Source organism: Manis javanica, chromosome 3 (assembly GCF_040802235.1).
Source record: "Manis javanica isolate MJ-LG chromosome 3, MJ_LKY, whole genome shotgun sequence".
NCBI lineage: Eukaryota > Metazoa > Chordata > Mammalia > Pholidota > Manidae > Manis > Manis javanica.
In genome coordinates this window covers 108,899,156-108,911,744 of record NC_133158.1, presented here as the reverse complement: position 1 = coordinate 108,911,744, position 12,589 = coordinate 108,899,156, and the positions used below count along the sequence as shown (strand labels likewise).

The 12,589-nt window shown below is 41.1% G+C and overlaps 1 protein-coding gene across 3 annotated transcripts in view; it reads right to left on the bottom strand.

Moving 5' to 3' along the window:
• Nucleotides 1-11,577, bottom strand: part of JAM2 (junctional adhesion molecule 2) — a 54,043-nt gene extending 42,466 nt beyond the window's left edge. The window contains exon 1 of one of the 3 annotated variants that reach the window (XM_073231841.1): nt 11,283-11,577. In XM_073231841.1, coding sequence (XP_073087942.1) covers nt 11,283-11,349 — 67 coding nt within the window. In that variant the 5' untranslated portion in view covers nt 11,350-11,577. The remainder of the gene's footprint in view (nt 1-11,282) is intronic. The other 2 variants (XM_073231842.1, XM_017654225.3) reach the window with 2 other exon arrangements.
• Between the last annotated feature and the right edge of the window lie 1,012 nt (nt 11,578-12,589).

Genomic DNA, 12,589 nt, shown 5'->3' with positions numbered 1-12,589 from the left:
TCAGAGTAAGAAGCAATTCACCTGTAGTTCTAATGATGACCAAAGAGAGGTGACTTCTTTTTTCTTCTATTGACTTTCTGTTCCTTTTTAGTATCTGTATAATTAATACATTGAAAAAATATGTCCAACATCTTTAAATCAATTCTGTTCTGTATTCTTTTTTCATTTTTCATTCTCAAACTGCCTTCAGTTGGGTCAAAGGGTGAGTGTTGATTCCTGTGTCCTTTAGACACAATCCCATTGCTTTGAAGGATAACTTGCTTTCTGGTTATTTAGCTAACTTGTTAACTAACATTTGTTGAGACAAAATGATTCAGGTTCATCTGATATATGCCCAGCCCTAAACATGAAATCAGCTATTTCTCCAAGATCCTGAGTCACTACTAGTGTGGAATGGTATTTAGAGATCACAATCTGTATGCTCATTTCTAGGGGTTTATAGGATAGATAAGATTATTATTCCCAACTACACACTCCCTCGCCACTTAATCATCACATGATTTCCAAGGCATCCTAGCAGGCAGAATATACTTGCCCACCCCAGTTCCAGGCGCGGCCACATGATGTGCTTTGACCAATGGACATACACCATGTTAAAGAGCTGTTACATGGGTTAGCTCTTCCTCATGCTTTTCCTTGGCCACAAGGACTGTCTGTCCCAAACAGGGCCAGCTCCTTCAGCCTGGGGCCTGGAAGGAGAAAATGTATAGAGAAGAGATTGTGCAACTGACCTGGAGCTACCAAAATGGAATGTAAGCAGAAAACAACACGTATGGTGGCAAACTACTGAGGATTTTTAGGTTACTTGTTACTTCATGAAAGCTGACTGGTACAGGCTGTGATGGCGCCTAAGCATTTTCAGGGGACAGAGATAGGAACTACACAGTTTTGTAAAGAAAAAAGCATGATGAGTTCATACTGACATTTCTAACTCAAATATAACATTAGATGTCTTTTACTTAACTTTTAAAAAGCATACATGTATCTTTTCCCCAGGCATGAATAAGTTTATATCATCTATATTAATATAATTACCAATTTGCATTATTCTATAATATAGTTTCAAAATAGCAAAACCACTATTTTAAATTGCTTCAGTTTAAAACATATTGACAGGTTTGTTTATCTTTAAAATATATTCTACTATTCAGTAGAGTATTGAGTTCTGGAATAATCTTTCCTCCGTATGGTCACATCATTGATTTGATATACAATAAGTCCATTTCTTTCAATTTGTTTTCAAATTTTAAAGATGACTGTTTTGGTAAACTTCCTCTCTTAAAAAGAACACTTAAGTTTTCGAAGTCAAATCCATGTAATAAGTTATTAAGAGAAATCTACTCCATTTCTGTCCCGTCTAACCACTGTGAACAGTTTTCATTTAACCTCCCAGCATGCTACATTATACTGTTCTGCACCTTGCTTTTTTCACTTACTATATCCACACATGAAGATCACCCTCATTCCTTGCTACATTGCACACCATTCTGTCATTTATTCAGCCAATCCCCTATTGGTGGTTACTGTATTACAATCTTTTTTATTATAAATACTTGTGAAATAAATATTATCATGCATAAATTACATCCTGTTTTTTCAATAACAACTTTAGACAGGCTCCCAGTAATGAGAGTGGTAAATCAAAGAGTAGGTATGTATGTAATTTTTGTACACAGTGCTGAATTCCCTTCCATAGCAGATATATCATTACACAGGGTGTCAGCAGTATAGAGCTGCTGTTTTCACAAGCTTCAGTAATAGAGCATGCAGATGAATATTATGTTATGTGTTTTTGCTAATCTGGTAGGGGAAAGATGCTATCTTTGTTATGGTTTAATTTGTATTTTAAGTTAGGTTGAGCAGAGCTTCATATTTGAAGAACCATTAAAATTTTTCTTCTGGGAACTCATGTGTGTGTGTGTGCATGTGCTTGTGCTTGTGTGCGTGTGTGTGTACCATTTTTCTACTTTGTTCTTTATTTTTTTTCTTTCCATTTTTAGGAGTTCTTTGTATATCAGTGACAATACTCTTTGAGACTTAAACTGCAAATAAAGTCATTTTCCCAATTAGTCATTCATCTCTGATTTGTTTATGGTGTGTTATTTTTTTCTATGCAGCTGATTTTTTGATACATAGCCCAATTTATAGAAGAACACACCTTTTTTTGGTGAGGGGAGGGCAATAGTCGTATTTATTTACTTTCTTACACTTAGACTTTTGATCTATTTGGAGTTTATCCTCATGTACACTGCCAGGTTCAGATCTGTTTTCCCTCAAATGGTTACCTAATTGTAGCAACATTTATTTAGCATTCCCTATGGTACAAGATGCTACCAGTTTGGAGAGATAGATAGATCTAGATAACCAGATTGATCTCTGTCATATCTATATCTGTCATCTATCTATACATACTAAATTTTCAAATGAACTTGAGCCAACTTCTGGACTTCATGGTCTATTCATTGATCTGTTGGTGTATTCATGTACCAATCCCACAGTATTTTAATTACAGAGGCTTTATCAAATGCTGTAATACAAAGCTGTCACCACCTCGTTTCTGCCCAAGGGTATTATTGTTTATTTGTTTTTTCATTATTTTACTTGTTTGATATTTACTTTACACATATTTAATAGTTAATATAACACAATGAATCAGAAGTACATCTATATAATCTATAACCAAAAGCTTATGTTGGAGCCTATCTTCTTTTTAAGAGAAGCAGGATATAGAATCAAAGAAGTTCATTTACCAGCACTCCAGCCTGCATTCTGAACATTGCAGCACCCTCAGATAGCTCTTTTGAGGGAATAGCACAATACAGCTGAAATTCTTTGGATGTATCTAATCTTGGCATTTGCCTAATGCCGAACTATGAGATAATACCTTTGGACCTAGATATGAGTCACCTGGGTACAGGAAAATTTTTTCAGTGCTAATAAGGAGGTGTCAAGATCCCACAAGAAGATAGGATTACTAGACACAACGCCTAGGAAAGCCACCTTTGGTTTGGAAACAAAGATTGTCTTAGCAGGCCCTGTCCTCTCCTGTCTCTCAATATACTTTGCCTATTATGAGACATGGATTGCTATGATATCAGGTGAGTGGCAAAGAGATTGGATCATATGGGGAGAGTCTGGAATTCTCTGCTCCAGAGAGGACTGTTGCACTTTCTAACATCCAATGTTGTGTTCTGGCTCACTCAACATGTGAAGAGGTTGTTTGGTTCATCTAGTTTTAAAATGATGCTTACTTATTCAAGAGGAGTTTATGTGTTTTTAAGATAGAAGGAGGCATCAGGCAATCAGCAAAATTCATTTAAAGTGTATAAGGCAGACCAGTCTCTGTATTTCCAGGTAATTCTAAACTCTAGAGGCTGTAGTTAATAAGAGAGGAATGAGTTCTAAGAGCAGTAAAATTATGCATTCATTAGGGACTATTAATTTTACATGTGTCCTAGGATTTTTATTATTAAAAAGCTATGTAATTTTATGAAGCTAAGAAACAAATAAACAAACAAAGCTTCAGGTTACTTACTTTTAATTAACTCATTATTCAATAACCACTATGTGCCAGGCACTGTGCTCAGGGCCAGGGGCACAAGGATGTGCTGTCTCAACCCTCAACAAACTCACAACCCAGAGAGAGCCACATGCAAGAATGGTACTAGTTCAACCCAGTAAATGCTGCTCAGAGAACCAGTAAAACACCAAGAGCACCAGGAGTATAATATGCAGTAGACTTGGGCTCTGAAGAATGCATGAGTTGGGAAAGTCTAAGAGATAAGGGTTTTGGAGTTAGACCTTCAGTGAGGAATTGCACTTGGTCACATGGAGAGCATTTCAGCAATAACAGCAGCAGCAGAGATGATGGTTGGGAAGGAGAGACACTGTCTTAACAAAATGGTACAGATGTTCACTCCCTTATACACACACACACTCAGGACACAAAGGAACCTGACTTTTTCTGGGGACCAAAAGCATTATATGGGGCCAAAGTACCACAATCCAGTGGCTTCAGTCAGTTTATGTAAAATTTTTATCGTATTTTTATGACATAGCTAGCTATGTGTGTGGATTATTGGTTAGACACTTGGGTTACTATATTCCACTGTGGGAGTCGTACTTATGATTAGATTCTATTCCTATTTTAAAGTTCCTCTAGAGCATTTTTTAAAACATTAGCACAATTCTCCCTTTTCAAATGTAGCACTTTTCCAGTGGCTCACTGTGTTCCCTTTTTATCTGTGGTCATTACTTCTTCCCCGGTCTCCTGCAAAAATAGCACCAGCTTGCACTTGTCTGTGAATCTTAGCTGATCTGCAGTCTGCCCTCCCTGGGTGCTGGCCCTCATACTCTTCTCCTTTAGACTTTTCACTGGGTCTGCATTGGAATCTTTACCTTTCTAGATTTTGTCACTGGTTTGGGGTTTATTTCCTTTTGTTTCACTACTGATTTTCAGTGGTTTTAACAAAAAAGTAGCCCCTACTGCATTTTGGCATAAGTTTAAAGACCTCTGCAAGATGTTATTATGAGTCCTGTTTGTGAGATGTAGCTTGGGGTTGTAGCTTAATTACTATTAAAAACAAATTTTTGTAGGAAGGTACCGAATATTATATATAAACAACATGATTTGATCCATTAGAAGGTGCAGAACAATAAGCATAGTACATTTTTATTTTGATTTTTAATGGAGGTACGCTCATATATGCTGGAACTACATTTCCCCCCATTTTTCTGGAACTATAGAGTGTGTTAGAACTGTGAGGAGTGGATAGAAGTCAGGAGAGCTGGAAAGGGGACTTCTTTTTCATTTCATAACCTTTCTGTGTTGTTTGAATTTACCATACACATACGTTGTTCTTGGTTAAACATGTAAGTAAACACATTTGACAATGACCTATTTTTGTCTGTGTATGCCATAATAAAGTATTAAGCAAGTTTTTACCTTGTGAGCCAAGCAAAAACTAAATACAGCAGGAGATGCTCGGACAAACTGAGAACAAGCAAATACAAAGGAATCTGTCTGAAACTGTCCCTGGGAGAAATTTTGAAACTGAAAAAGAAGACAAAATCTAACAAAACTGATGAAAACTTGATGCCAATGACATAACACAGAGACAGAGAGAGAAAGGCAAGACTCCAGTTAAGAACTATAAAACCACTATCTGCTAAACTCACAAGGATTCTTGCTCAGGACTTTTTAAGTCAAGACAGCGGGGAGCCTGAAGTACTGGCATGGGACTGAGTCTGGGATAGTTCTTTGCTTCTCTGTTCATAAAAGGTCGGAACAATTTCAACTGCAGAACATTTCTGACCCTTTCACTGGTCTCAAGGTCCCAAGAAAAGGGCTTTGTGGTCCTGTCAGTGGGACTTCATCCGAGCCCACCATTCCCGCCCGCCCTCTCCCTCCGGCTCTCTTTCCCTTGCTCTCCCCCTCTCTCTTTCTCTCTCTCAAGCATGCACACACAAACCTAGTGATGCACACCGCCACCACTCTTCTCCCCATCAAATCAAACCAAATCACCCTCCCAAAGGTGGTGACTTGGGAAACTCTAGAAACACTTAAAACAATACTGCAGGAAAACAATCCCAGGGATGGGAAAGAGAATAATATTGAACAAGATAAATAGTAACCAAAAGAGCTACCGTTACTCTTCACCTTGCTAGCATATTCTCTTCAGAGAGATAGATATGAATATAGATGTATTGAGAAATGAAACTTTATAAAGCACATTAAAAATAAATTCTTGAAATAATAAAAGTAAAACAACCTGTTTCAACTAGTATAATAATTATGAAACAGCCCATTATTTGTCTTTGGATATGTCTCCCAAAAATGTAAGAAATCAATTATAAGTGATAATATGAATGTTTAAGTCCATTTCCCCCACATTTTAACAATAATAACAGTATTGTTTTTCTAAGTATGTTATACACGTGGACACATTTAACAACTTCTTAACAAGTAAAAGGCAAGTACTATGGCGGTTATCACCATTACAGATGGACAAACTGACACACAGAAGTCAAACTTGTACAAGGTCACACATCTAGCTGGTAAGTGAGCAAAGTTCAGCATCAGAGTACATGTTCTTTGCCACTACATTATGCAGTCTGAAATACAACTCATAAAATATACAGCTCTATGTTACTATGAATCATAATTTAAAGGTAAAAGTTATGGTTGCTCCATGAGATCTAGAATATTGTTACAACACTGATTATACTGTTTCTGGGCACATCCTAATTTTAGTTGGTGTGATGGTCCCCTAAAGATATCCACATCCTAATCCTAGAGTCTATAAATATGTTACCCCATGGTAAGTAGGAATTAAGGTTGTAGATGGTATAAAGTTGCTAATCAGCTGACCTTGAAATGGGTAGATTATCTTGTATTACCTGGGTGGACCCAATGTAATTACAAGTGTCGTTCTAACTGGAAGAGAGAGGCAGAAGAGAGAAAACTAGACAAGGGCAGTTTGGCATTGCTGGCTTTAAAGATGGAAGAATGGGACCATGAGCAGGTGGCCTCTAGGAGCTGGAAAAAGCATTAGAATAGATTCTCTACTAGAATCTCTGGAACAAGTGCTGCCTTTTCCAAATTTTGATTTTATTCCAGGGAGACCTTTTTCAGACTTCTGACATCTAGAATTTTAAGATAATAAATCTGAGTTGTATTAAATTTGTGATAATTGTTACCACAGCAATAGGAAACGAATGCATCTTGAGCTGTTTTCTGAGTTAACATGTTAGCCATGTTAACAGTAATACCTTCCAAGAAAACAGTGCCCAGTTTTAAGTATTCTTTCTTTGCTTTTGCCAAAGAAAACCCTTGACCCACATTCTGATTCCCCTTTCTGTCTCACCCTCACCTTCCTCCAAACATCAGTCTGGCAATAAGGGTGCACTGGACAGCTGACTTAGCAATGCTTCCACTATATTGCCATGGAAAGAAAAGCAAGGTTATCTTAAATGATGGTCTTTACAGATTTCTTTTGGTCTGACTTCAATAAACACAGCAGGCAGCTCTTGCCTCTATAGTCCAAAACATCTTCGCCACCAAAAAGGCCCACAGGAGGGAACCAGTGTGATAGAAACCATGGGGAGAGCAAATGTGTACATTTACACAAGTTCTTCTCACTACGGTGCTCATGTGGAAGGAAAAGTGAGTGTTTTCAGCCATAAGGAACTCACTGTACTTTTTTTTTGCTGATGTTTTTGTATTTTACTTCTTCCTTTTTAATGTCACTTCAGTCACAGTCTGGACACGGTTATCAGATCTACCATCAAGCCCAATTTGACCTTTATGATCATCAGATATTAAGACCATGCCAGGATGGGACCAGTCCTCTTTAGCAAACTCATGATGATGCTTTGTTCTTAACAATGTTTACAGAGGGTAAAACTTTCCTGGCACTGGTTCCCTGGAGGCTGTTTTGGGTCTTCCACAACAGAGGCAGAACCCAGTGATTCTGCAGAGATCCATACCTCTCTCTCCCTCCATAGTCCTTATCAGTTGATAAGGGATTACAGACTCCAGCCAAGTTGCCTGGTTTGGGTCTCCAGTCCAGATGTGAGGACCAGTTGCTACAAGCCACGTGGCATCAAGAACAGCACACTGCTCTCATTTACATGTAGCTCCTTGGCTTAAATGTCACTTTGGAGAAATCTGACATCTCACATACTTAGAATGTTAGAGCTTCATGATTTATATTGCAATAGCACCCACCCCACCTCCCCTTTCCCATCTGATCAACAGGTATACATTTACACCTACTCTTAGCCAGCCCTGGACATACAACAGTGACCAAACATCAAGAAATTCCTTCCTTCATGAAAGTTGGTTTTAATGGTAAAGAAAAATATAATTCAACTGAACACACAAATAAATTTGTATATAGCAACAGGTACACTGAATCAGAGTTTAAATGATAGCAACCACAATAAAAAGCAATCCTTCAGACTACTCAGAAACAAAGAACACTGACAAAAAAGGAAAGGATGGAAGAAATATGATATTACGCACACTGGGATTGGGACAAAAGGGTGGTACAGTTATATTTGGGATGAATATTAAGAAGATGAATATGTAATTAGAACATAAGAAATCCACTAAGTCTTTTCCTGAATGAAGATAGCAAAAAGGGTTAAGCACTCAGAAGAATAAGGAGAAGAGGGAAGGCCAGCTACAAACAAATCCTCAGATCTTCAAATCCCAGTTCCATCTCTTTCCAGCCTAGATAAGTGAACCTGGACAAGGAACAGCTTTCCTGAACCTTGGCATCACTACCTGTAAGTTGAAGAACTATTCTGCGTTGAGTATTTGTAGAGAACTTAAAAAGAGTGATAAACTGAAAACATCCTTAGAACAGTGTCTGATATATATGTAAACCTTCAATAGACTGTTTTTGGATCTGGATGTGAAACCTGAGTAGACAGATCACAAATCAGACTGCAGTATGAAACTTAGCCCTGCAAAATTTTCTTGTTTTTCAACAACCCCCTAATAGCAATGAGCATACACAGTGCCGAGAACTTGGTTTCTAACACCAGCTTCAAATACACCAGATCAGCCTGAAGCATTTTGCAGTGCCAGAAAGTAAGGAAGTGCTAAAATCAAACAAAAACACATAACAGCTGACCCTCGAACAACAAATGTTTGAACAGCATGGGTGCACCTATATGTGGATTTTTTTCAATAAATACACTGGAAAAATTTTTGGAGATTTTCAACAATTTGAAAAAGCATTTCCTTTTCTCTAGCTTACTTTATTATAAGAATGCAGTATGTAATAATATAACATACAAAATATGTGTTAATCAACTGTTTATATTATTGGTAAGCCTTCCAGTCAACAGTAGGCTGTTAGTAGTTTTGGGGGAATCAGAATTTATACATGGGTTTTTGACTGTGTGTGTGTTGGGGGGTGTCAGTGCCCTTAACTACTGCATTGTTCAAGGGTCAACTGTATACATACAATGATGGGGGTATGTCAAAGGGATATAAGAATTACTGAAAGAACTCCCAATGGTCAAAGCTAGTGGAACAATCTGAACATCAAAATAAATAGAATAGTATTGGACTGTAATCCAAAGTATAAAAAGAAACTTCCTTAAGTGCATTTGTATACAGTGACTCCCTTCCAAGAAATATAGTATGAAAATGGGAGAAAGACGGTCACCTGCACAGAATCCCTCACATCAGCCAGATGATGGTTAAATTAACATCCACAGTGATGTCATGTTCATAGTATGTACCCTTAATATGATGTGATTAAAATAGCTCTTTACCTCTGATCTTCCTTCAAAAAACCCTATAGACCCAATCCAGTCATGAGAAAAACATCTAAGAAATACCACTTAAGGGACATTCTACAAAATACTTCACCAGTACTCCTCAAACCTGTCAAGGTAATAAAAAAACAAGGGAAGTCTGAGAAACTGTCACAGCTAAAAGGAGCCTTTGGAGACCTATTAAATGGAATAGGACATTAGATAAGAATGAAGGCACTCTGAATAAAGGGTGGACTGTAATTAATAGTAATGTATCAATATTGGCTCATTAATTGTGACAAATGTATCATACTAATATAAAATATTAATAATAGTGGTTGTGGTATATATGAGAATTCTCTGTATGATCTTCATAATATTTCTTTAAATTGCAGCTGTTGTTTTTTTTAAAAGGTTTATCTTTTAAAAAGAAAAGAACATTCTTGCAGTGTCAGACCTTTGGCATCACAGGAACAGTATAGGAAATATCCATACACATTTCTACATCAGTCCCCTGTAGGACTGGGGCTTGGACAGCCAATATGCCAGATTTACCCAAAGCTCCAAGCAGAGGTTATGCTGCCCATTCAGCGGAGCCTGTTTGCCTCTTGGTTATTCCTTGGCTACAACATAATATTACTGCGTTGTCTCTATTTTGATGACTGAATAGGAATAGCAGAGTAAAACCATTTTCCCTGCTTTTAATTAGTGACACCAAAGTCAGTCTTTTTTATCTGAAGTTTGGCCTTGTCAGTGGGATACATCGCTTTCCCAGTAGTTTTGTTACAATTCCTCCTGCCTGCCTCTTTGTTGCCTTTCAGCGCTGTGGTATTTTTCTTTCTCTGAGTGTTCAACATGATACCAATTTACATTTCAAAATTGTGTGATGGTCTTGTGAAGCCTTGCTTTCCTGGTTTGATGTTCTATAATGTAGGTCAGCACAGGCCCCTTGCCTGAGACAGCTTGCACCTTCCTCCCCCGTCAAGGGACAAAGCTCACATCACGCTGGGCTCAGCATTACTCACTTCAGCAATGAAAGCGTGAGAAAAAGTCATTGTATTATGGTATTAGACACTCATCCGGCAGGTTAAGTATTATATTACCAGAACTTGATAGCAAGAGTAATAACCCATTCTATTAAAATAAAGGGAGGGGGAAGTGACGGAAAACGAAAAAGGAGGACTTCATTGCTTAAGCGTTCACGCTCTATTGTAATTTCTTCCATTTTCCTAAAAAGTTAGCGCGAAGAAAACAAAGTAAGAGGAAACGTTCCCAGGATTTTAAATCTCATGAGCCCAGAATCCGGGAAAATCCTGTTGAGAACCATGCCGTGAAATTGGCTTCGGGCCGCGTACCCACACCCCGCTCCTCGGTCGTTCCGCTTCTGCATCTTTCTAACAGTCATCCCGTCGGACGTCCCCTGAGGACACAGCAGCTGGCCGGAGTCCCCAGACCAGACATCTCAGAGTGAGTATGTGCAGGTGGAGAAAATCAAAGTAATTCTGGCTCAGCGGCGCTGAATTCCACACAGCCACCCCCGCGCCCCGCCCCACAAGTGCGCTGCCTATTACCGGCACCACTGGTGCCCTGAGAAGCCAAGAGGACTCCAACACTGTCCCAGACTCTGGCACTCGCGTGCTGCCGGCGCCTGCCTCCCGGTGATGCCATCTTGAGATCTTAGCATCTCTAAGTAGTTAGTGACTTGTGCATTCTGTTCACGTCTTGGAAAACTTAACGCAACTTTGCAAGAAGATGAGAACCTGCTGGTTTGGACCCTTAGCTGGCGAAATTAGATGTTATTTACAATAGATCGAGGAGCTCCGAGCCCCCGCCCCGCGTCTGCCCGCCCCCAGGGTTCCCGGCTCGCCGGGTGCCAAGTCGGACGCCCCGGCAGCCCCCAGCCCGCGGCCCAGAGGCAGCGTCCGCGGCGCCGCGTCCAGGGGCGGGAGGTCTGCCGGCGCAGGTCCCCGCACCCGAGCGCAGGAGGGCGAAGGTGCCCCAGAACTCACAGCCCAGGGCGACCACCAGATAGCGCAGCAGCAGGAGGAGGAGGCGGTGGCGGCTCCTCCTCGCCATCTTCCCGGGGTCCGCGCTAGCTGCGCCGGGGAAGCCAAGGATACGGCGGCGGGAGCGCGGGAGGCCCGGCGGGCTGGGCCCCCGAACTTCTGGAGCGGAGCTGGGGGACGAGGCGAGCAGGGCAGGGGCGGCGGGTCCTGGCCGTCGTCGGTTTTCCTCGGCCCGGGCGCCGGCTCAGCCGGCTGACGAGAGGCAGGTCTGGCCTAGCCAGCCCGTGGCTGGGGGGTCTGTGCTGTTGTTTTTTTTTTTTGGGGGGGGGGGTGCTTTGAGAGGAGGCGGGCCGTGGAGGCCGGACGGGGTGTCGGCTGGGTCCTAAGGAGGAGACAGGAGGCGAGGGGCGGAAGGGAAGCCCTGGCGGGGCGTCCTCGCCCTCGCGCCGCCGGATTGATCCGCTTTGTGTCTGGTCCCGCGCGGGGCTGCCAGCTGTCCCCAGGGCAGGAGCCCAGGGCCGGGGGCGGAGGCGCGGGGGGTCGGGCGTCTGCGGTGGAGGGGACAACGCCGCCTGCCCCGCTCCAGCTCCTCTCTTCCCTTCCTGGGCGCAAAACTTCTTTTGGGTTTTCAACCTAGGGGTGGAGGTTTTTGGAAAATTTCTGGCCAACCGGCGAAGCTGCGAAGGAGGCGCTCTGGGGAGATGGGGTTCGCCAGCTCCGCCTTGGAAGCAGGGGAGAAAAAAACTCGCGCTGGAAGGCAGGTCTCAGATTTGAGCAATAGCCTTGGCCCCTTCTCAGTGTAAGCTTTTTGCTCCTTGCGAGTTAAGGTGTGTTTTGTGTTCTTTGCTTTCCATGTGTCAGAGTCGGGAGTTCATCTAACGGTGTGAAATATTTATCATGGTTCTTTCCAATTACATAACTGCCGCCTGTGGAGTTTTCCACATGTTAAAACTCTACAGCTGCCCTTTGTCAGGTTTATTTTTGGTCTGCTGTGTTTTTAAAAGGAAAGCCCATTATGAATGCTCTGCTGCCTGCTTTAAAATTGGCCCGCACTTAGATTGTACACACTACAAGGGCTAAACAATTTTTATATTTGATCCTATGGACCAAAAATGTCTGGTGTATTTAAGAATATTGACAGGACTGTCAATCAGGCCATTCTCAAGAGAAGAAATTGTACATATTTTCTTTAAAGGTAGAATAATGGAAAAGTTCTGTATAGAAGATAGTTGATTTACTGGTGTGCACGCAAAGAATTTAGCTAGCTCAGTGGACAAAGGCACCCAGAGTTTAAATATGCAGGATTGTGG